The 24,794-nt window shown below is 44.9% G+C and overlaps 1 protein-coding gene across 1 annotated transcript in view; it reads right to left on the bottom strand.

The window, feature by feature from the left end:
- Positions 1 to 24,794, bottom strand: part of LOC115384442 (SLIT-ROBO Rho GTPase-activating protein 1-like) — a 47,692-nt gene that overhangs the window by 14,641 nt on the left and 8,257 nt on the right. The window contains 14 exon segments of the mRNA XM_030086717.1: positions 12 to 236; positions 427 to 532; positions 3,185 to 3,319; positions 3,525 to 3,602; positions 4,231 to 4,291; positions 5,756 to 5,789; positions 7,841 to 7,868; positions 8,931 to 9,015; positions 9,435 to 9,632; positions 13,365 to 13,466; positions 13,987 to 14,208; positions 15,884 to 16,012; positions 16,868 to 17,047; positions 20,532 to 20,594. Coding sequence (XP_029942577.1) covers positions 12 to 236; positions 427 to 532; positions 3,185 to 3,319; positions 3,525 to 3,602; positions 4,231 to 4,291; positions 5,756 to 5,789; positions 7,841 to 7,868; positions 8,931 to 9,015; positions 9,435 to 9,632; positions 13,365 to 13,466; positions 13,987 to 14,208; positions 15,884 to 16,012; positions 16,868 to 17,047; positions 20,532 to 20,594 — 1,646 coding nt within the window.

The raw sequence follows: 24,794 nt of genomic DNA on the forward strand, positions 1-24,794 counted from the left end.
GCATTTCTCACCAGTAGTCTCCACCCGCCATGCACTTCTCATAAATGGGTCCGTCCAGTTCTTTGGCGTCGGGGAAGATGGTCTCATGATGGATGATGATGGTCTTGATGATCTCATTGACGTGCGCCTGGCAGGAGACCTGGTCCTGGCTGTCTGGCGTGGGCATCAGCGTGGGACCGAAGCATATGGCCAGATTGTAGGGATCCATCATGTTCTCATCACTGTACTGGGACAGGCTGGACAGGGGGAGGGAGCCATGAAGAATGGAGAAAAACACAGGAATACAAGGAATTACAAACGAGCCTCTGGGAAAGCATCTGGACGGATCACAGCTGACGGCGCGAGCGGCTACGTCTTATTAAGCCGAGGGAATGCCTATACGATGAGATAATGGATGCATTTACTGGTCAGTGTCTGGAAACTCACTGGTTGAGGAAGGCGAAGAGGTAGCGCATCACGATGAGAACGGATCTGGGAATGGTGAGGAGGATTTTACGGATGTAGAGCGCTCTCTCATACAGATTGTCTATTCCTGCAGCAGGGAAAATGGACACAGAAGACACAACTTTAAAGAAGTAAAAAGTTTTTTTAAATAACCACATGAGAGGAGACACTCGCATGTTTAAAACAGTCATTCACAACACCCACTGACTGACATGGGTCATGACCCCAGGCATAAACAGCCGAGCCGAGCAAATTACTCATCAGAATTAATGTAAACCTCAGCAGAACAAGGAGAGATTAACTCATGTGATATGAGGGGTGTGTGGTGATGTTTGACGGGGCCACAGGAAACGGACTGACACTGTGGGAGTGAGCAACGCTCCGCCACTGACGAGTGAGAAGAACAAGTTTCACCTGCACCGTGACTCAGCCTCATTTCACGCTACATGGATCTCATGAAGTCAAGCTGCATGATCGACATGCACAAATCAGTTAGATTTCTTTTTTTTTAATTCTTTATATTTTTTCTGCTCATGTGCCATCAAAATCCAAACTACCGTACCCCAACATGTTTGAATATTTCATAATACCAGATTTTTTTCTCCCCTAATTTTTCAAAGTAGACACCACATTTTTACAATCAAAACATCTAAATTTATGTGCTATGAGACTAGAGATAACTGACAAAACACGAACCCTGCCATGATTTGTCAGATGCACACCAGTAATTTAATTGTTTCACTGAACATGCAAAGCATTTTTCATTTTATCATCGTGCAAAAAGAACATCAAGGGTTTTACAGCCCTTTGAAAAATAACAGAAATGCAGCCCAAAATGACACGATTGTGTTGAATGCCTGCAGGAGTCTATCAATCAATCATCTGAATGGAGTGATTTACTGACGTGAAAGAATTAATGACAAAGCTTCTGACACAGGCATCTGTGGAAAAGTCGAATTTCTTTTGTTTCTTTCGGTTTAATCCATTAAAATATAATTTTAGTAACTGTGAATATTTGAAGGAAGAAATGCCACACATTGGTTTTTCACAGTCTGTTCCTGGTCGTCTCTGATTTGAGTCCATTCTGGATGATATTTCTCTTTATGACAGATCTGGTCTCCCTGAAGTGACGCTGTCAATCCATCTGGACCTCATTTACTTTCACGTCTTTATAACATGTAACTTATTCCATTGTGTAGATTTTGAACCAAAGTTTAATCTCTTATAAATGATTTGCATACATCTGATCAGTAGTAAGAACACATGTAAACATTCAAGTGATAAAATTCCCTGTACTTAACAAATGTAAGCAAAATGTTTAAAGTATTGTATTTTTTTTTCTTTATCTTGCTCATGGGTTTGAACCTTTATGTATTTTATCACGATATCATTAGTTCCACCTGAAGCAGCCGGCTCTCCATGCTGGAGCGGGGACGGCGCTGGCTGCTAAAAATAGCCGCGTCACCCTCCAGCCACTCTGCGCCATCTGGGATTTGGGCTTCTGGGATACTTGTGATATATTTCATTTTTCATGAATGCCTAACTAGGCCTCTGTGAGGCTCTTCACAGGCTACTATTTAAAGATCGACTGCAACGCATCACCTGCAAACATCCACACAGCGCCGCGGCTCAAAACTCCAAAGCGAAAGACGCCGCGGACCAAAGGAACGGAAATGTGATCCCTTCGCCGCTCTGAGCTGCTCCATATGGAAGGAGGATTTTTAATGCGGAGCCTGCTGGGCGCTCGGCCCACACTGCAATCACTGGCATGTTGAGCCGGGGAATGTAAACAGGGAATCCCCGTCACTCATCCAGCACAAATGTGCAAAGGTACACACAACACACACACACACACACACACACACACATACACACACTTCTTGCAAGTAGAAAAAAACAACAACACACATGCATATACGACACATACAGAGACCAGCAAAAGGCACAACAGCATCCAATTGTTCAACAGAACTGAACCCCCCGCCCCCATGCATTGCCTTTAAAGATCATGAAAAGCCACACAAAGAGCGAACTGATCCGTGATGTGACTCACAGTTAAAACCACAATGTGACTATTCTAGACGGCGATTCGGCCGAGCGCTGCGGACACGTTTAACATTCCTCCGCAACGCTGTAAGCACGGACGGCTTTGTGCCACACATGGCAAATAGCCTCCCGTCTCAGCGGTCAAATGCCACAGAGCGGCGCGCACGCAACAGGCGAGAGGGCCGAAAACACCAGCGGTCCAGCTGTTTTGACGGGAAAGCAGAATTTACAAGTGGCAATGACTAATTTCAAACTTACTGCCAGTGAAAACGGTGAAAATAAGACTCAGCGCTCTGTTCACGCCGCAAATAAAACCTTTTATGAGAATGTTTATCAGGTGCAACTGCAAAATCTGCACCGTTTCGGTGTATTTCTGAGCGAACGCCACAGACATTAAAGCGGCGGCTCGACGGGGAGCAGACAGAGGCTGTGGGAGCGAGCTCAAGCTTTGTTTCTATTTTCCGGTGATTCTGCAGGTTGCACCCAGCGAGGCGCAGTCAGTCCATCAAAAAAGTGTGTGATGTGAAACACATGCCGAAAGCCTGAGTTGTCAGGACTGAAAAAGTACAAAGGAGTGCAGAAGAACTCTCAGTGAATATTAATAAATTTAAAGAAATCATGACTGAACAAATAAAAACAATAACAGTCAATATGTCACAAGCATTCAACAGGAGGAAGAGTTGGGCGTTCTTACTGATGCATGAGAGCAGATCATTAAACCTCTCTTTGGGGAAAAGTGGATTTTCCAGACCCCGGAAGTAGAGTTTGAGAACGCCAGCCACTGAGTTGATGTCATGATTATTCTCGTCGTCTGTCAGGGGGTCATTTCCTGAAACACAGACGAGAAGCTCGGTCAGTAATACAGCTTTACTGAATAAAAGCATCGCTCTGTGAAACACGCCCGGATGACACTGGTTTAATATGGTTACTTTCCATTTACCAGCAATTTGGGTTTGGTAAAAACAAGGCAAGTTTCATTATAATTCAGAAATCTAATATGGAACTTTTCTGGTCACGCGAACAGACTCACACACCTCTTTCAAACGAGTTCTTGATGTCATTGACTTCCAGCTGGGATCCAGACACACGAAATATTCCTTGATGTTGAAGGCCTGCGGTCCAACAAACAAAATAAAAGATAAAATAAGAAAGGAAAGCAGAAAAACAAGAGCGAAAGACGCACAACATGCTTCTGATGACCACATAAAAAAAAAACCTTCACTCAGCAAATGAAGCTTCTTCAGTTCAGAGCTAAAAGGTGCATCCTGTCCGCTAATCCCCTTCACTTTGCTAATTAAAGATAATAATGAGTCAGGGAGACGGCAATCACGCCTCACCAAAGTGTCGACCAGTTGGGATTAAAACCTAATAACGCAAGAGGTCAAAAGTCAGAATGAAGCATAATTAGTTCTCTTGTTGGTCTTCTTTTAGATTTCCCTCTGAACGTCACCGACTGGGCGTTAGACGAGATGCAGCAACTTTACTACTGTCACATAGAATCTAGACAGAATCTAACAACATCCAAAAAAGTTGTGTGGCTAAGGAGAAGGGTGGAAAAGTCAGCGCTGCTGTAAACAGGACGGGATCGGCACTTTCCCATAACGGCAAAATGAAGTGGAGCAAAGAGAAATCGCCACACGTAAAACAGCGAGCACGCCCAAGCAATTAACGCCTGAGCGGCCCGAAATTACGACACAGATTCATCCTGAGAAAACAAGAAAGAGACGGGATGCAACTCACCGTACAAATTAATGTAACGAATACAGCTTTCAACCACGCGAGGGATCGCCTGTCCGGAGTCCTTCCAGAGAAAATGAATGAGAAAAACAATCTTCAAAATAGTGTGTTTAATGACTACTTGCTACATGTATAGGAACTAAAGCCAAACCAATACTGAATTAAGTGATTCTTATTTAAGACATTTAACATTTGCATCATGCAGTTCTTGGTACTGTGCAAAAGTTGTAGGCTGATGCTACATATCAAACATGTAATACCAGCAGGAGAGAGTCTGATTGGCTCCAAATTTATTCCGCAGCAGAGGAAAACAACCTGGAACCACACAGCCAGCGTTTATTAAAAACTCCCTACAGCACGGAGAGGAAGAAAACGGGCCCTGGGAGCGACGGCGGGCCCCCCACCGGGCCCTCGTCTTAACATAATCACGCCTGGGTGGGTTAACGTGACGCCGCCGGAGGATCTGAACCAGACTACCTCCACAGAAGATCTGCTCTGACAAAACAAGCTGCTCTGAAAGCAAACACTGATTCCCCTCCTGCTCAGTCGCTTTGCTGCCAACTGTCGACATGTCCTGCAGGATTTCTACCTGCACATCAGGCACATCAACCTTTGCCCAGTACTTTATAACTGCAAATTCATCAATTTGCTTATGTATTGATTTGGCTCGAATAAAACGCTGATCAATGTGAAAAAACAAAGAGCGTGGAAACATGCAGTGAGGAGAGCTGCTAATACTGAAAACAAAGCAAGTGTTACTCCGCAGAGATCCTCCTGAGACAGACTGAACTGGATTCACCAGCTGTTTGTTGGTTTGTGCCCCGTCTCCCGTAAGGATTCATGATTGTTGATTAACACAAAAAATATCACTAATTAGCCACAACAAGCAGAAAAATATGCTGTTGGATATGTTTGAATTGGGCTCCAGTGTTTCTAAATATACTTTCTGTGTTTTTTTTTTTTTTGTTTTGTTTTTTTTTCTTGAGGCAACCAATCAAATTCACGCTGTGTTTAAATTAACTGGAGCTTATCTAAAGAGGCGCACGCTCAACACGGTGAGATGAGACGGGGAGGTGTGGTCTCTCCGCTCGCCCCGGCCCTGCCTCGGTGCCAGCTGCTCATGCGCCTCATCGCCGGACGGTGACTCAGAACACGGTTTTTAATGATACAGTGGATCTGTTTACAGTCCTCGGGGGGGTTGGAGGGGTGTACGACGGGTCCAAACACAGCAGCCGTGCCAAAATCGACAAGCTATCATTGGTGCGGAGGGTCTGTGTGCAGACAGATTATGTAACACAAGTTCGGTTAGTACGGGACACCGGAAGGACAACTAGATTTGTGGCTGTCGTGAATTTGCATATGCAAATGAAGCCACAGGTGTTCCCTATCTTCAGTCTGTCACAGAATTCACAGAATATAATTGGAAAATTAATAAACAATCATTGAAAATCTAGCGGATGCAGGACAGATCACAGGAAATGAGCAGAGTCAAGCAGCATGGGCCCCCCCAAGATGCCTCAGCGTCTACCTGATGTCGAGTGTGTGAGTTCCGTCGTCCGCGGCTAAAGAGAAATGTTGCAAACAGGGTTTGAAGATTGGAGAGAGAGGGAGAGAGGGAAAGAACAAGAGAGAGAAAAAAAAAAAAGCAAGTACCAGATTAGGACCACAGCACCTGCCCACCAAAGCTTTTTATTAAGAGTGCTCCTTTAAATCCACTCGGCGCTGGCATCAAACCCCAGAGAGAGCAGCGGGAGCTGGACAGGACGCGGCCACCAGCGAGAGGCGGTGAAAAGGCCGGAGGAGGGATGCAGCACGTGTTATCAGTCTGGCATCTGCTCCCCGACTGCCATTTATCCTGCTGTTTGCACTGGCCTCTGCTCACACTCAGGGGGAGGAGGAGGAGGAGGAGGAGGACAGAAACTCTCTGCCAGAGCGGTTCAGCGATGCCAGGTCAGCAGTGAGTCAGGGGAGCTGACGGAGACAAACATTTATCCCTCCGACCGCCGCCCCGCTCCTCCTGCAGCCCCTCTGAATCCATCAGTGCCTCCAGTAACGTCTCAGCCGCCGGCTGCAGGAGCTCACCGACTCCGGAGGAAGGTTTCCAGAATCCATCGTAGCTCAAATGTGTTGATTTTCAGCTGGCGAACTGGGCTAAGATGCCTCGGGGGAACCCACCGAAACGACCAGAAAAGCCAGAGCAAGGCAGAAAATAGGCAGGAGGAGGAGCAAAGTCAAGCAGCAGACTGGTAATAAGTACCTTGATGAATGACTCCAAATTGCCATTAAATAACCTAACATTAAAGACAGAGCGGGGTCTAGCCCGCCGGGTGGCAGTGTGGGTTCTGAGCTGCCCGTTGGGATGTCTAGAATACAAAGAATGCATTAGAGCGGTGAAACAAAGCAGCGTTCATGATAAAACGTCTCATCTGTCCCCGCCACAAGTCAGACCACCGTGCTTCACTTTATGTAAGAGCATGCAGGTTTGTGTGTGTCTCAAAGAAATCGTTTCGAATCCAGAAGCGCTACGTGCGAAGAAACTCCTGAATTTTTGTAATCTCTTCCTTGCAGCGCTGTGCAGAGACCACAGGCCAGTGAAATGTCAGAGCCGCTGTCGGCGCCTGCCTCATGACGGACCCCGCCGGGGACAGCCGCCATTAGTTTGTGTCAGTGTGTGTGCTGGTGTGCGTGACTTTGTGTCACTTGCTGTTAGCCTGGCTCCTTGTGACCTGCTGGACTCAGATGAAAAGAGTCTGGACTTATTAATAGCGACCAGACGTATTCACTGGAAAGGCCCAAAAATGTGAATCTCAACGAAAAAAAAAAAAAAAAAAGATCATGTGTTTGCAATATGAACAAAACTCTCTCATTATGTAAGAAAAAACAAAATTCTGTTCAAATGAGCTAAAACTTAGTACAAAAAACGGCCAAAACAATAAAATATCTGAGAACCTGGTGGCTGGCTGTAAACTGTTGTGAGCATTTGTTAATAATAAGAACCCAATAATTTCAGGCATGTTGCCCAAGACAGTTTTTGATGTACTCACTAAAAAGCAGAAAAACACAAACAGAATTTGACACTTTCCCCCTTCAACAGCTCATTTATAAATACACGGGAGAGTGACCGGTTTCAATGGAGACTTATTACAGTGTCCCCAGCATTCATTTCTGCAACAACAGTGTCAACAGGTTCTGGACGCCTGATCACTGTTGCAGTCTGTCGAGATCAGAGTTATTCTCTCATCAAATCTCTATCAGATGAATTGTTTTTGTACATTTTAATTACTTGTAGGATAATTTAATTATGATCTTTTTAGCATCGAAAGTATGCAGCTTCAGCAATGTTTGTCTATTTAGTCAAAACTAATTTCAAATTCTGAAGTATCTATTGACAATGCTGGCTGAAAATACTAAACTTATACTAGGAACATGAGAAAAATGCGTGCATAGTATCTTCTTACAAAGCAGTTCGTATCATATTTTCAGGGCCAAACAGTCGTCACCCCGAGGAGCTGCGATATGTCACTGAGAGTTTTCGTCAAAACAAACTGTGCAGCCATCTTGAAAGTACACAGGTGCAGACTTGCGTGTGTGTGTGAGTGCGTGTGTGTTTTACCTTGTGGTCATGTAGTCAGCTCTGTGGCCTGTGAAGAAAAAAAGGGATGCAAGGGTGAAGTTGGTGGAGTGGACCTGTCAGGACCTGTCTCCGAGGTTCCTGCAGAGAACGGCGCGCACGGCTGGAGGAGCATCTGAAACCTGCCATCTGTCCACCAACGAACCCACACGCACCGCCAGACGTGCACGCACACACAACCGGCACCAAACAGCTCGAGCTAACACTTCATATGAACTAAACAGTACAAACAGACATGCAGACACACACACACACGACTGTAAGATCACACGGACGCATGTTTGGACAAGTAAAGTCACTTTAAGCTGAAAATGGTTTCCAAACGGTTTGGAAGTACAGGAGAAGTTGTGAATGTGTGGCCATCTGTTCCCGTGGACAGGATCTGACCTGTCCTCGCGTCTGAGTGACTCACTGCACTGCAGCCTATTGACAACAATGTGATGAAGGAGCATGAGGGCTTTTCTTCCTCGTCACTTCACGGCTCCTTGACTCATTAGGCGGACATGTTTGACGGGGACCACCAGCACTGCCGGTCGGTACAATGACTGACAGACACTGGCCGAGGCCTCCTGGAGATCCCGCCGGTGCAGAACAAGGAGAGCCTGTTGTAATGACCGCCACCCCTCTAATACACAGCGGTCCATTAAGTTGGGAGCGAATCAATCACTAAGACGGATAATGTAAGTTCGCAATCCCCCACCGCTCTGGCTAAAGCCCAGATTACCATCAGGGAGCAGTGACTTGTGGGGGGAAAGCAGAAAGAATTGCAACACAAAACTGCTCAAGTATGACTGCATAAAAGGGAATTATTTCGTATCGTGTTTGTTTAGATAGAGATTAGGAGTCACTTGTGCTAAATGTGAATGTTAGAAGACTTTGATTCATTAATGTACTTCCTATACTATTTCAACCAGCGTCATGGGAGCTGAGCAGTTCAACTGAGCTGAACTCCAAAACAGCAGAAACGACTGGGAGAAAACTCAAAACACAAGGTCATGAACATAAATAAAGTATCATGCAGACTTTCTGAGAAATCTTATTTAGTTTAACTTGAAGGAGATCATGACGGTACCTTCGCCAAGCGTCCTCTTCAGCAAGTCGTGTTTGGCCTGCAGTTTGGAGATGAGATTGCTGCCCTCCAGAAACTCACGGAATTTCTGCAGAGAATTGAGCGTAATTACACGCCGGCCCCAAGTGCCAAAGCAGAGCGCCCGCTCTTAAGACGGCAATCTGTGATAAGGCGGCCAGTGGCAAAGGACACGCCGAGAGCCCTTTTAAAGCCGTTATCAGAGCATGTCCATCTTCCGACTTCAACAAGATAGCGGCTAACTTAACAAAATGGAAGTATTTTGGGAACGACCCCCCCCCTCTGCCAGCTCATCAAAGATTTCAGAGGGGCTTGGTGCATGAGAAACAGAGTTTACAGGCACAAATGAAGCAAACGCTGGTCCAGATGAAAGCTGTGACTCCCATCTTTTTGGTGTCTTCACTTCCAAGCTTAAACAGAGGGATTAATGTCTGTTTTTCTACAGATTTTAAAATAGTAACAGGACTTCTTTTCTCTCCCTCCGCTCACCATGAAGTAGAACTGCTCTGTTTCCTGCTGATTGGCCCTCCTCTTGGCGATGCTGGGTTTGCTGAGGTACGTCTCCGACACGGTGGACTTGACCGATTCGGTGGAGCGGCTGTGGTGGAAACACTCGGACACGTCGTAGTCTTCGATGGTCACCATGTCCTGGATGGTGGTCAGCGTGGCCTCTGACGTCTTCTTTATCTGCAAAGAAAAGGAAAAAAAAAGTCCTTTAACTTTCACTTCACAGCTGAAACAGTCCTCTTGTATGAGCTGAGCCCTCACATCTGTTTTGGTCAACTCTCTGGCTGCACTAAATAGTTATTTTTGCACATGCACAAGCAGAAGGACAATAAATAAAATCGCAAAAGCGAAGCATTTTCACTTCAAGTGTCGATCTGGAGCAGAAACCTGCCGTCCGAAAAGCTAAATGTCATCTCTCCTCTGCATGTGAGGCAGCTCACTTCATCACACTCCCTAAAAACCACTCTCTCCCTGCCGAGACACTCTGAAAAATTCAGGTGCTTTCGGACAGGAGACACGTTCCCACAGATCCACTGAACGTGACTGCCAACCAAAGCAATCAATTTACATGCACTTAGAGAGGCCAGAGGTGAGGAAAGTTGGCTGGAGAAGGTAAATTCAGCTGAAGGCTCAGGCTTTTAAGATTCATCTCCATAACCGCCGCCTTCCTGTCAACAGTGCTTCTCCCAGAGCTTATAAACATCGGGATCTGTGCAAGTGCGACGGTGCGACGGTGCACCGAGTGCACGAGATGTTCTGCCAGTTCCGCCGCTTTAAACAACACGTGTGTCCTTTGTATCACGACATATGACGACAACATGTGAAAGGAGAGGCAGCTTCGTGAACCTCCGCGACGGCACAGATGGACAAAAAAGTATTTCTTAGAAAATCTTTATTTGCATTTCAGCTCATCTTCGGCTGGTCCATGACAGAAGTAAGCAATCGCGACACGCAGTTGTTAGTTGAGTTTGTGCGTTTTGAGGCTCACTGACAGCCTCATCCCGGGTGGCCCCATCGGAGGCGAGAGGCCCGGCTGTCATTGTGCAGACGGGAGCCATGCATGTGAAAGAATTGCTTCTAGCTGGCGAGTTTATTCATTATTCAGCACACGAACAGTTACCAGTGTTCACTGCTGGGGCTGAATTATTCCAGAGCTCTTAGAGCTGCTCAGTGTACATGCCCGTCACTCCCTGCAGCTGCACAACACACCTGGAGAAAGTCCCCAAGAAGGGATCAAGTTTGCTTTTATTCTTATTTATTTATTTTTTTTACCAGCAGAGAGTCATGATTGAGGCATTTCCTCCAGTGCAGCATCACCGCTGGCAGAACATCAGTCTCGTTCGCATACCGTCATCATCTGCTCGGCCCAAAAATAACACCAGGACTGTGAAACGCCAAAACAACTCCGCTCAACACACAATGATCCCAACATCTTTTCCCACATTTCTAGAGTCAGGCCACTGCTTTCAGAGGATCTTACAGTCACTGTGATCATCCGATTATGCGAACACACACAGGCTTTGATGTTCCTCCCTGATTTGTATCAGAGAAAAAAAACAAACACAAAAGAGAGATGGAATTAGATTAGCATGAGAAACATCATTAGGTACACTTTTCTGAGTGTGTGGTAAATGTGACCTTAATGGCCAGATGAATGAAGAAACACATCAGGCTGAGTACGTCAAAAGTTAAATCGAACGATCTTCCAAATTTACAACATGGTGTGAAATGAGGCACCAAGCTGAGTAATATTAACTCCAACATCAGACTGAAAGTAAAATCCAGAGTCGTCGTCCCCCTCATGCTGCAGCCCGCCATCACTGATGCAGAGTAAATTATTCAACCATGTTTTCTTTCGCCATTTAACAGGAGTCAAAGAGGTTTTGAGGAAGCAGCTGCACTTCTGTGAAACGCTTTTCCTGTCCAGATAAAGACAGGCCCTCTTGTCACACTTCACTGTCGGGCTTGTAGGTCGCTACTCCTGCTTTGAAAGTTGATTTTTTTTTTAGAGGATGTGTCTGGCACACCATGCCGGGGAAGGGAGGCCATCTGGTGATCCGAACATGAGGCGGCTGCACCCTCCAATCGTGACCCGCCAGGACATCCGCTTCAGCAAGGCAGTGGACAAGGACACCCAGCCACCGGGGCTCGCGCACACACACACACACCCAAAGACACACACTCACGGGCATGTGTATAGGCCCAGTGGCAGGAACACTGCGCATACGGTGTGCGCTGTGGCGATAGCAGCAGGACGCAGACCAGCCTGGATTCATTCCCTCTAACAATCAAACAACACATTCGGACGGCCAACGGTAACGGAGGATTCATTTCACTGATGACTTTCTTTTACATCTACTTTCACAACAGCAAATCTTTTTCAATCTGGCAGAAGGTTAACTTAAAAGTTGATTTTTACATAGAATACAAAATATGAAGAAAAAAACCCTTTTAATAAATGATGTGATTGTGATTAGATTGTTTCAGCAAAACATTAAGTTCAGGGACCGTATCTTGAGTGAACCAGTAAAATAGTGCCATAATAACCTTTAAATTTGAACTGTAAAGTTTTTTTTTTTTCTTTTTGTTGTTGCCGAGGCACAGAGTATATGCCATGAAAATGTCCATAGTTTCACAAAACCAAACAATTACTATAGAAAATCACCACAATGTCAACACAAACTCAATTATAATGAAATCTTCTGGTGCAAAATACAGTAAAATCACAAATAAAACCCAACTCAGCTGTTGCATTATGTAAGTTCTAACAAATTCACTCTGACAGTATGGCTTTGAGGCATGTTTGATAGCAACGAGGTAGCGACATTTCATGGTAAAGTGTAGCATTAAGATCTAAAGCAGTGTTTGTGTTGATCCTTTTCAGACTTATTTTTGAGCTACATGACAACAGATCAGGATCTGGAGTCTTTCTGTACTTCTGTTTTCCATGTGTTTTTTTTGTTTCCAGTACTTTCCCTGTTTCCTCCCACAGTCTCAAAAGATGCATCTGAGGTTCATCAGTGATGAAAAATCTCATGTATGGATGAATGGGAGTTTGCGTCTGTTGATTTATTGGAAACCAAACGAAGTTATGGATCGCTGTCAATAAAAAACAGTTCGTAAAAGAGCATTACTCCATCTCTTAATTACTGTCTCTTCTTAATATATTCTCAGTAAATTCCATTTGATAATTTAATCAAGAGGAATATGAAGACTTGGTAAATACCATGCAGGTAAGTTTAGCATCACCTTGTTTCTGTGTGCAATGTACCAGAGGAAAAAGAGCTGAGAGATCACTCAGAAGAAGCAGGTCAGACTGGATATAAAAGCCAGCCTGATGGATGTGATTTCACTTTGTGAACCAGCAGAAGTCACCATCTTTCTTACCTTTGTTGAATAAAAAATGTGGAGTTACTCAAGCATACTGCAGAGAACCGGGAAGCAACGCGGGCTACGAAGCTCAGATGCACCTTCAATGTCAAAAAAAAAAAAAAAAAAGAGCAGTGCAGGACAGGTTCGTGCCAATAAAAGGCAAGATACTGAATTCTACCAGTGGGAGCAAAAATGGAGGCTTCACAGAGAGGGTTTGATGGCTACCTGCAGGGCATGGGAGAGAGGAAAACACACAGTGTGCGCATCTGTGTGTGTGTGTGGATGTGTACTGTGTATATGCAACGAAAAACGTGATACTTCAGAGATCATCAGGAAGCTTTTTTTTCTGTCTCACCTCAGATGACTTCTGGCTAAAGTTAACTTTCCTGAGTAGCTTCACTTCTCAGTACCTGCCGGCATCGTGCAGCCGTCGAGTCTCTCGCAGACACCAAAATGCAAGACGAAAATCTCTGACGCGTTCAAAGAGCCCTCCGCCACGAACCCAGATTGAGAAATGAATTATTTGCGGGACTATTTTACCTCTTCGTTTTCAATCTTGAGAGTTGCCAGGCGAGACTGCAGCTGCTGGAATCTGAGGATGAGCTCCCCGTTCACCGGCGGCTGCACCGAGATCTGACACACCTGGGGAGAGGGAGGAAACACACACCTCACTGACCAAGAAGCCGAGATAATGTCACCTGGCCGCAGAAACAACGGCACGCAAGCCGCGGCTGAAACGGGAAAAGGTTGCAGACACCCGAATTCTTCCCGGATTGCAGCGCTTAACCGCAGTGACTTCTGCCAAATGAATGCAGACAGTCGCACAACGGCAGCTCGTAAAGAGGGATGATATCAGCCAAACAGTGAGCGGCTGCAAACACATGTTGACCCGGAGGAAGAAATAACACGGGATTTGTCAAATTCATTGCCTCGTAAAACATGACTAGTAAAAACAGCACTTAAAGCTCTAAATATTAGACCTCATTAAGTGTGAGACTTTTTAAAATCTACTCCGAATCCACTCCAGGTTTACTCCATTGGATTATATACAGTGGAGGGCTTAAAAAAACTCATATTAAAACTTATTTTTGCAGCTTTTGTGACTCTAAAATGACATTTTTGTCATTTGTCGCGGCGTGTCGAGCACAAACGCACGCCGTACCTCGTCTCCCATGTGAGCCTGGAACTCGAACTTGGTGGGTGGACAGAAAGCCGTGGGGAACATCTCCATGAAGCGCTGCCGGTCGCTCCTCGGGTCCAGGCTGTCCACCGCGTTTTCGATGATGTCCAGACCTTCGTGGCGCGACGTCTCCAGGTTGTACTCCGCCGACAGGTAGGTCCGGAGGGCCCGGTTCAGACTGGCGTGGTAGCCTAAATCACAGCACTGCGAGGAAACAAACGGAAGTATGGAGTTTTTCAAACAACTAAAAATCCTTCCGCAGTTTAAACCTATGATAATACATTAAAGAGAAGGTTTATAGATCAAACTGATAAAGTCACGTTGGTGGAATCCACATAAAATGCATTTTTTATATAAATGTCAGCTTGATTTCCTGCCAAGGTGCTTTTTTACTGCAAAAAAACAAACATACAACATCAATATAATGTGGAAGGTTTATGAATAAAGCAGCAGAATTCACAGCCATATAAGGAATTAAAAAAAAAAAAATTATAATCAAAGAGTGACAGAAAATCGATACCCACAACTTTGTATTCCAGGACTTTCTGAGCGTTACCTCCAGGATCTAATGCTGACTTTTAATAACCAGAACCTTGGCCAAGGTCTCTCTTGCGAAGACACACAAGCCCTCAGCACACACACACACGCACACACACACACTCAAAACGACGCCACGGCCCGTCTTCCTGTACGCTTTTGTTTCTTTTCTCTGAAAACGGTCTTCATCAATAAACAAATGTGTGTGTGTCTGCACATGCAGCTCACACAGAGTTCAACACACACACAGAGACACACACACAAACACACACACACACACACCCTGTTGAGATGCGAAGGCTTGTGAGCAAAGCGGAGAGAGGGGTAATTTCAGCTCACAGCATGCCGCTGAATAGCGGTTGCTTTGCTCTCTCTTCTTCAGGCCTGTCTGGAATATATAACTCTAAACGCTCGCTAAAAACCCGACCTTCGCCTGTTTCCTTAGAAACGCCTCAGAGGTGAGTTTACTCCGCTGGAGAAGAAAAAAAATAAAAAAATAAAAATAACAACAATCCAGGTGAGCCGGATTATAAATAAGTGATGTTTATCAGTGTGGTAGGAAAAAAAGGTCAAGCAAAGTCATCTGCCAAGTTGAAGGGAATGAGCGCTGCTGTAAACAGAGCGATAACCCACACCTGAACGTTATGTAAGAACCACGGCGGTTCAGAGGGACGTTCGCTTTCTGCAGGCAAACAGTTGCAACGACTTTTCAAAAAGCGGCACAAAGTCATGCACAACCCCAAATATGGTATATAAAGCAGAGGGATTCCAATAATGACATTGAGAATGAAAGGAGGGCAGAGGGAGGAAAAAAAAGAAAAGAAAAAGTCTTCCATCAGAGAAGTTAATAAGCTGCTTTAATTCTGTCCTGCACTGTAATTTTCATCCCACACAGACTGGTGGTCGAAAAGCTCTTTGATACGCGGCCCAGCTGTGGAAGTCATCAGTCTCTCTGCTGATTATGATTTTAAATCGTCTCTAAAGGTCAGTAAAAACACCCGTGAACAATAATTGGCCTTCAGCATGAAGAAATTAGGCTAAAACTCCTCCTTCGCCATTGAAGTCGGCCTCGGAGGAGAAGTGGCTCCAAACTTTGTGTGCAGTTTTTGGCAGAAACTTTTCCCCTCAGTGAGCTGCAGAGAAACTGACAACAACTTTCACATGAAATGGCACTGATCTGGTACTTCCTGTGTGCCAGGACATGAACTTTCAGCAATTCTTTAGGTCAAAAATCATCATTTGTGCAATGAAAATGTGCAAATTGAGAGCGTAAACCAGAACGAGCCAAAGATGAAGCCGTGTGGGAACACGATTGAGAAAAACCAGCCGGTTTTATGCTCACATCGATGAGGTCGGACAGGTCGTGGATGTAGTATTTGAAGACAGATGAGTTTGTTGCTTCCAGCGTCAGCAGGTACTCGTTCCGCGCTTTGATCGACTTCAGCTTGTTCTCGGAGTACTTGGCTTGACGCTGAGGAGAGAATTAGAACGAGGATGAGAGGCAGACGACGACAGAGGGAGCGGGACGGGATGGGTTTAATGAGGGGAGAATTGCTTTTTGACAAGTGATTTTGCTTTTAATGTCTGAGCACACACCGCGAGTCGCGGGGCTGCGGCGGGATTACTGGCAAAACAACAGTTTCTCTGAACAGTCGAGGAGAAAAAAAACTTAAATTCAGCAAACAGCTAAAAAAAAAACAAAAAAAAAAAAAAGAAATAGGAACAAGAAAGGAAAAGGAACAATTTAAACTAAAAACAGCCCACGTCCTTAACTTCAACCATCTGTCTTCGTCCCACACTTCCTCTGCCAGACAGACATGAGACGGAGGTTAGTCACCATCCACTGACCAAAGGCTTCTGACTAACACGCTTCGAAATCATTCATATTTTCAACACTTCCCAAAAGCATTCCTGGAAAAAAAGCGGTGTTAAACAAATCCATTCCTGTCTGCTTTAATCATGTGCCTCAGATATTTAGCTCAACAGGCCCGTTCTGTGACTGCAGGAGCTTTTTCATTTGGCTTTTTCTTGCTTGAGCCGAGTCGGACAGACCTCAGAGGGGAAAAAAACAACAAAAAGCTGTGCTGTGGCACAAAAAGCTTTTATTCTGGGACTAAATCCAGAATCAAACATGTGAATGTGAAACGGTTTGATTAATTTATCTAACTGCAGGTAGCTCATGAGTAATGTCTCTTCTACTTCTGTTTGTCTCTGTTTGCTTTGTGATGGACTGGCGGTCACTGACTGGGATTGGCTCCCAGTGACCCTAAGCTGAAGAAAGCAGACGTATAAAGGGATGTTTCGTGACTTCATGGCTGTGTTTTACCTTCTCCTTCATCTTCTCGATCTTCTTGACCGAGCTGCGCCTCTGATATTTGTCCTCCATGCGGATGCTGAAGACGGGATCGCCCCTGCCGATCTGCTTCTCCTCCTGCTTCTCCGCCTCCTTCAGCTTGCTCTCGGCGCTGATGCTCTCCGAGTGGTACATGTGGTAGGTCTTCATCACCTGGACGCACACACAGATCGCCATAAACCACGCGTATCGAACAAAGAGCTGTTTGATTGGACAGAGGAACGAGCCCGTATCATGTCGCCGCTCAAATATGTTGAGCTTCCGGTCAGCTGCCGCGGGGGTCAGAGGTCAGAATAATCCATCTTCACAGCTGCAACTGACCTTTTATAACCCACAACTGAAGCGGCCGTCGAGTGACCGCCCTCATTCATCACGTATCGATCGGGCTCCTCTCGCAGCAGGCCGCCGGTCTCTCCCTTCAACCACAAGCCCAAGACAGATTCCCTGCAGCCGTTTTTATGTGAGGCACTCGCACACCCACAGCCACAAATCACCGCCGCTAAATCCGACGGGCCGCCTTCACTGCCTCCCGTTTGAAGGGGGGGAAAAAAAACCTCCAGGAAGTAGATTTGGGTTTGCCCTCTAATTTTAGAATCAGATTATTAGTCGGGAAGTCAACTGCTCCTCTCCGCCTCTTTTTTTTTTTTTTTTTTTTTTTTTGGGAGAGAATCTGGGTCAGTCCGTGAGTGCAACAGGATTGATATGGTCACATATGTTATATTAATAGAGTCAAACACATTTTAGTTCAGCAGCTACAAACAGCCCAGTTTCATCTTGACAGTTCTGGACCGGTGAAAAAAATGCAATAATAAGCTTTAAATTCAAACTTTGAAGTTTTTCTTTGTATTGAAGCAGAGCGTAGGTGATTAAACTGTCTATATTTTTCTCAAAACCAAACACTTTCAACATAAAGACAATTTTAATGCAACTTTCTGGTGGGAAATAAAGTGAGATATCCAAAAAACTTCTCTTATAGTTGTTGCATTATGCATGTTTTATTAAATCTCACCCCGACTGCATGGCTTTACGATCCTGACACCCCTGCTTTAGTTCATGTTTTTAACACATCTTACTCGTCCAAATTACTCTGCTTCATGTGCAGCATGTTGTGTATGCTTCTTGAACATAAAAAAAAAAAAAAACTCAACTTATCTACCCTGAGTCACTTACGGCTTATACGAATTTATTATAAACAAAGTTTTACTTCCTAAAGTCTCACTCGTCATTTGAAGTGTGTGTGTGTGTGTGTGTGTGTGTTCGTCATCCTGCTAAATGGATCCACTAGACGGTGACTCAGTCTTAAGTCGCAGGTGAATCTTGAAATACAAAGAGTTTTTCAGGAAAGTTGAGGGTTGATGGAAGTTGTGCGAACGGTGAAGACAAACAGATCAGAGGCTCTGAGGATGCCGTCGATGAGTCACCGGGCGTGGAGAAGATAAAGGAAATTAATCAATGCCAACACGGCGCGATAAGTAAATGGAAAACTCCCACGCAAACTCATTTCTATCAACACTTTAGAAGGAGAGAGAACATAGGAGAAGGAAGAAACCATAAAACGGGGTGAGGAGGAAGCAGAGAGGAAATGAGATCAGGAGAGACAGCAGTGAAATAAATCAGGGGAAATGAAGGCAAAGAAAAGAACCTGAGATGACAATAGGTAAGCTAAAAAGAAGAAGTTATTACCTACTTAACAGAAGTCTTTCCAAAAGCCAGCTAAAAATTACTTTTCTTGGCAACACTCCTTTGAAACTGTGCAATAAATAATCAGCTAAAATGAGTCTAATTGAACTTTTTCCAGCCTTTCTGTGAAGCTAAATGGACTTGGCATCAAGGCAGTTGACCAAGTGCGTTGAGCTGAGCACAAGGGCATGAAACGCACTCAAACACCCGCGAGAAGGCAGCAATATCAAGTCCCGGCGGTTTAACCTAGAATGAACTGACTTCAGCAAATTACAGCCCCCGAACCTGCGTATGAAACACACTCGCCTGCGCAGAAACCTCGGCTTCAGCGCAGATCGAGGCTCGCCCAACTCGGAATCTAAATATCTCTCCTCCGAACCGAGTTATTTCCGTGCAGGAGGAATAACAGAGCACAGCTCCCGTTTGTCTGGGTGCCTTGCCTTTGGTGGGGTTTGGTCTAACCCGTTTAGAAATGGGTGACTGACCTTGGGCCTTGCACTCCACACTTACTGGTCTGGATTCGGCTGCTGGTTTGTTTACTCGACTGCTCTTTTTAGAGGGACTTATTTAGAGACAGATCAGACCTGTTATTTCATTGGCGGAGGCCGGCATCGGGACTGCGGCCGTCTGATGCAAGCGCTGCCCCACATGTGCGAGTGTGCACGTATGTGTAAATACGTGTGTGCGTGTCCGCCCGCCGGGCTAAACCGGGTCAGATCTAGAGCGTGGACGGCGGTCAGAGTGACACACATTGAGTTTGGAGTAACACGCTGTCGTGCTTGGAGCAGCAGGAACAGCGACTGGAAGTAGAACCGCTGCCGTTCTCTATGCTCGGTATCTGGGGCTCGGATAAGCAAACGTATACCAGTCTGTGTGAGGAAAGCTGTGTGTGGTAACACACTAAGCATGGCTGCTCATCCCACTGATGCATATTTGTCACAAATGTTGCAACATTCACAATGAAATGAAAGCCATCTTTTTATTGTGAAGACACATTGTTACAGCAAAGGAAAAACCAACCAAATACAAAATGAATAAACTTACTTTCACGTTTAACCACTCCATCAGTATCTACACATTTCCTATGATCGGCCATTCTGACAAACGTACAGCTTATTATCTTGCTTGAGGAAACTTGCACACATGGGAGGGATGTGGGATCAAAATACCAACGTTTCAAGATGGTAGGCTAACAGGGCTGATTACTGTAGTTCAGTAGAATTAGGTATTGATTTCAGATTTTAAGTGCATTTATCAACAAGGTCAAAGCTGCAGTTACTTAAATTATTACATACTGCAGAAGAATTTCTGTTATAGAAAGTAGTCTGCAGATGTGGATTCCTGTTTCATGCAGATGTTTGATGGTCTATTGCAATGTTACAAAGGTTTCCAGAACATTTAGCCACAAGGTTCGAATGTTTGAGCCCATTCTGGGTATCTTCAAAGTATTTATTATGCAGGGTGGTTTCTAAAGGCCCGCAATCTGAGGCTTATGGTCTGTGATCATTGTGGGGGATTTCTGTTGCATGTAAAGTCTCTACATTTGCATGAGTTTCTATCTGTTGGTGCCGTCAGCTAATAAAATCAATATCGACAAAAAAAGTAAATGTTTGTACTTGAGAGCAAATAAAATGTAAGTGATCGGAGCCATTACAAACAGAACGGTACAGCAATCATGAGGTAGATATTTCGGTTATAAAAAACCAGTTCAAGAGTGTAAAATAGATGACTTTATGCTTTTCCTGAGGGCTAATGAAATCATACATTTCCCACAGTCACTTAGTCCGTGATGAATTGGTTTGACAGAGAAATTTAAGATCCCTCAGACACATCTGAGTTGCCGGGTTAAAGACATCAAGCTGCTACAAATTATTTAGCTCAGCACCGTAAAGAAGTCTCAGCCGCGGCCAAAACGAATATATTGAGTGCATTAGTGAGAGAAGGCAGGACTACTTACTGTGTACAGCTCATTCAGGACTTTCATTAAGTCTTCCTGGAGTTGAAAGGCTATTTCCTTGCTCTGAAAAAGAAGCAGAGACACAAACGATGAGACCAAAATCACTATGATAAGAGCACAGAAAAGCAAGGAACCAGTTCTCAGTTGCCATCCGTAGTTGCCACAGTAAATCAACATTAGAACACACTGTTTACTGCATGTCCGTGTTCTGATGTTGGCCTGAGAATGTTCTCCGATACGCACATAAAACACTGCCCTCGCCACCCCTTGTCATATATAAGGTTTCCGTGTGAAAGCGGTATCAATGTCGCCGCGGCTTTTCCACTTAAATCGTCGAACACAGCTTCAGTTTCAAGCATTCCACATGCTCAACACATTAACCGACTTCCACTGTTGAATGGAAGAGATTTCTTCCCAATATGTTAACTCAATCAGCCGTGCCACAAGGCTGACTCAGTAACACTATCACACACACACACGCCCACATTAATGCACCTCACGGTGCGGGATACAGTTTAACGGTGGCGGCGTGATGGATTTAGAGGGGCTTTTTCTATTAATCTAACAGGGGAGCATCCATATTTCCTTCGCACCGGCTCATATACTGTATCACATGTTTATAAGATTATGAGTCACGACAATGAATGTCTGAACTCTCCACTCCGGCTGATACCAGGCGCCGTTACCTGGATGATGTTACAAGCTTGGCCCGAACGCCAGGTCTTCGTCTAACTCACTTATCCTCAGACAAATCTCATTCTTGGTGCCGCTCCCAGCTAAAGGCTGCAGGAGGGCACGGAGAGGCCATCATGCTACAAAATGCACTGGTATGGAGTCGGGACTGACTTCTGGTGGAGAAATGGAGGCGCTACATACTTTTTTAAGGACCTCGACAAAAAAAATAAACACACTGTAAATCTATAAAAAAAACTGGACTGCTGGGTTCAGACTGTCATCAGTTTGTATAACACCGATAAATTAGGCAACATTAAGTGAGATCGTGTTTTTTTTTTTTTTAGTTGTCATGTCGGAGTTTTCCCGTTTCACTGGAAATGATGTAGTTAGCATGCCAGGCCAGGAGGTGGCACTGTACTCGCCACACACACACACAGGTGTGCAGAGAACAATCCACCATAAATGTTAACAGTCAACAGTACCCGACATCCGTATGGACAGATAAGGAACTGGACGCTATCAGAAGTGAATCTCAACTGTAAAACTACCAAAACAGAAGATAAGACCAGGCAAACTAGATACCAGATAAACTGGCCCACAGGCCAACTTAATCTACACATGGATGACAGGTAAGTCTTTATTATGTCCTCACACCTGCCTGACCTTAATACGGTCTCAAACCCGTTCATCCTCACACAAAGTCTAAGCTCTAAAAGCGACTCTGGTTAGATGTGAACACTGAAATACAACGTATCTTAAAAAAAACTCTGTCTAAAGGAACCCAGTCTCCCTCTCCTGCTCTTCGCATGTCACTCACTCACAGGAGAACCGGCACACTGTCCGAGCATGTGCATAGACAGTAAAGAGGATTACATTCTCGCTGGCTGCCAGGCTGCGGTCTGAAATTAGAGCGGCGTGCTGAGTGACCTGGGCCATCAGCAACACCTTCCTCGCAGCCACCTGGTCCGTCACTTCGCCCATTTGTCGCTCTCGCTTAATCAGGAGGCAAAACATCCTGTAAGCCCGGATAACCACAACCTGGAGGCTCCGAATGGAGTGAAGATAATGGAGTTACTACACCGTCCCTTTGGCAAATTACAGGATGAGCTAATGCTTGAGGTACGGCTGCCTTTAAAGTTTGAGGAACTCGTGGAATGAAAACTAGATTTCTCCAATTTTCGATCTCGTGTTTTTGAGCTATTTGCTGATTTATCTCTCGATCTGTGCCAAATAGTTCTAAAAATAATGATTGTTGGAGTTTTTTCACACCAAACTGTCGGCTTTTCCTTTTCTGGGTTTGAAATGTCGAATGACTCATTTTGCAGTGGAGGGTGTCTAATTCTGCCCTGCCTGGGGATTCTACGTGTTGTAGCTGCACCACTGAAAATGCCAGTCAAATGTAGATCCCCAACACACACTGTCACACACACGCGCACACGCACGCATGATAACTACATCATTTTCACTGGTTCTGCCATTGTCAGGTAACAAACATCGTTTTCAAAATTAAACTTTCCTGAAACAAAAATACAAAAAACAATGCATTTTCAACTGAAGTGTTATTGAATGAATTGGGTCCACAGTTTGATTTTGGAACCTTTTCCTCTGTACACTTTGCAATAAATGAATAACTACAATTCATGTAGCATTTTTGGATGTTCACCTTTTTACACTTTCAAGTAGGAACACTTGGATTTAGGTATATTTTACAGTTGAAGATCCCCAAAACTATGTTTTACCATTTTTATTTTGCTGCTTGAGGCTGAGCTTTAATTCTTCTCTCCAAATTGGAAGCTGCTGTGTTTTTCAAGGAATAAAAGTTACCTGACCAGCATGATCCTAAAATTTATTGAGCTCAGTAACAAGAGTGCAAACCAGGGTTGTCAAACAACATAAGGCCCATGGGCCAAAACTGGCCCTCAAGAGGCTCGAGCCCGGTCTGCCAAGCCACCAAGCAAATTTTAAACAATCCTGAAATTGGGCTAACATGTTTTTGACAGTCCTGGTGCAGATCGAGTGGTTATTTGACAAAAATCGCTCAGGTTGTGGAATAAATGATCACAGATTTCAGTGTGTCTGTATAGTGAGGCTCTCTGCTGCCGTACTGCTCGCTTACTCTGTAAACCAGCCTCATTTAAAGATCATTCAAAGCGGAGGTGGTGTATCACAAACTGAAGCCTGCCGTGTGTGCGCACACCCTCCACGGCATCAGGTAAACTCCCCATTACCTGTGAGTTCCTGCATGTCAGAAGGATGAAAATAGACATAGACCTCCTCCTGTGGGAAAAGCCATTAGCAGATCCGTCCACTCTCGGAGGACAGAACCTTGGACTATCTGTCACATCCAACACCATCAGCTCTTCCCCCATTGAGGAGGCTGGGAGGTGATCCAGGCTCAATGAAAAGCCTTGTCAGGGATCACATGAGCTGCAAGAGTGCATCCGTGTGCGTGGGAGAAGTAAGACAACCGGGATAACCGGAAACCACACTCCACCTAGGGTGTTCTAAAAACTCAAAACAGGATATGCCGACTAATATGAGATCACAGTCAATTACCAAACAACTTGTTATGTGACCATGCTCACTGATATAATTTGAAAGCATACAGTCTTTCACGACTGATGAAACCTCTGTTGGGGGGCCTGGGGGTGGGGGTGGGGGGGGGGGGGGGGGGGGGGGGGGTGGGGGGGGGGGGGGGGGGGGGGGGGGGGGGGGGCTTCCAATTCATTAAAAGATCCTACAAACGGGCTTTCCCTTTTAAGTTCATACCATCTGTATTCAACCACAATAAAATCCCAGAGAGGAGAAAACCGAGGCGGCCCCCAGGGAGTGGTGGGTTTCATATTGCCACTGACAGTAATCATGGTGGAGAGATGGCAGTCGTATACCCTGCAGGCGTGTGTGTGTGTGTGTGTGTGTGTGTGTGTGTGTGTTGCACAGACTTTGACCAAATGACATGGAAACATGATCTGTATATTTAAACATCAAAGAACAGGCTGAATTTCATTGATTTACAAGGTCGGGCTGGGTTTATTATAAGACGGCAGTTAAACGGTCATCCAGACACACATTATTTACAAACTTGCGTTTAAATGGGGAGAAAAGGGCAAATTAGCAGCGCGAGGAGGAGTTTGTGGTGGAGTGTGGGCAAGTTTGGGTCATGGTGGGTTATCATGATTTTTGCATATTGATGATCACAGTTAACCCCCGATCATGTGGAAAGTGGCATGGTAGGCCTTTACCATCTATAATCTTGTGAAAATGGCCTTTTAACTTGACTTTTATGACTGGAATGGCCATCACTGGTTAAAAAAAATAAAAAAGTGAAAGAAAATATGGACTCAGATGTATTTACAACTTTAGCCTTTTGCTATTGTGATGATTTGCTGTTGAAAAGATGAAGATGACCAGAGGCTGAGGGATTCCTTCTTTTTTAGCTGCATCCAAAGAATGTACTTCCCATTAATAAAACAGGGCAGAGTAAAGCGCAGAGTAAAACAAGGAGCCGGCTGTATGAATAATGAAAACTGAATACATGTGATAAGATCCATCGAGGCATGAAGGAATGAAGACAGAGAGAGAGAGAGA

The sequence above is a fragment of the Salarias fasciatus genome, unplaced genomic scaffold (genome assembly GCF_902148845.1).
Source record: "Salarias fasciatus unplaced genomic scaffold, fSalaFa1.1, whole genome shotgun sequence".
NCBI lineage: Eukaryota > Metazoa > Chordata > Actinopteri > Blenniiformes > Blenniidae > Salarias > Salarias fasciatus.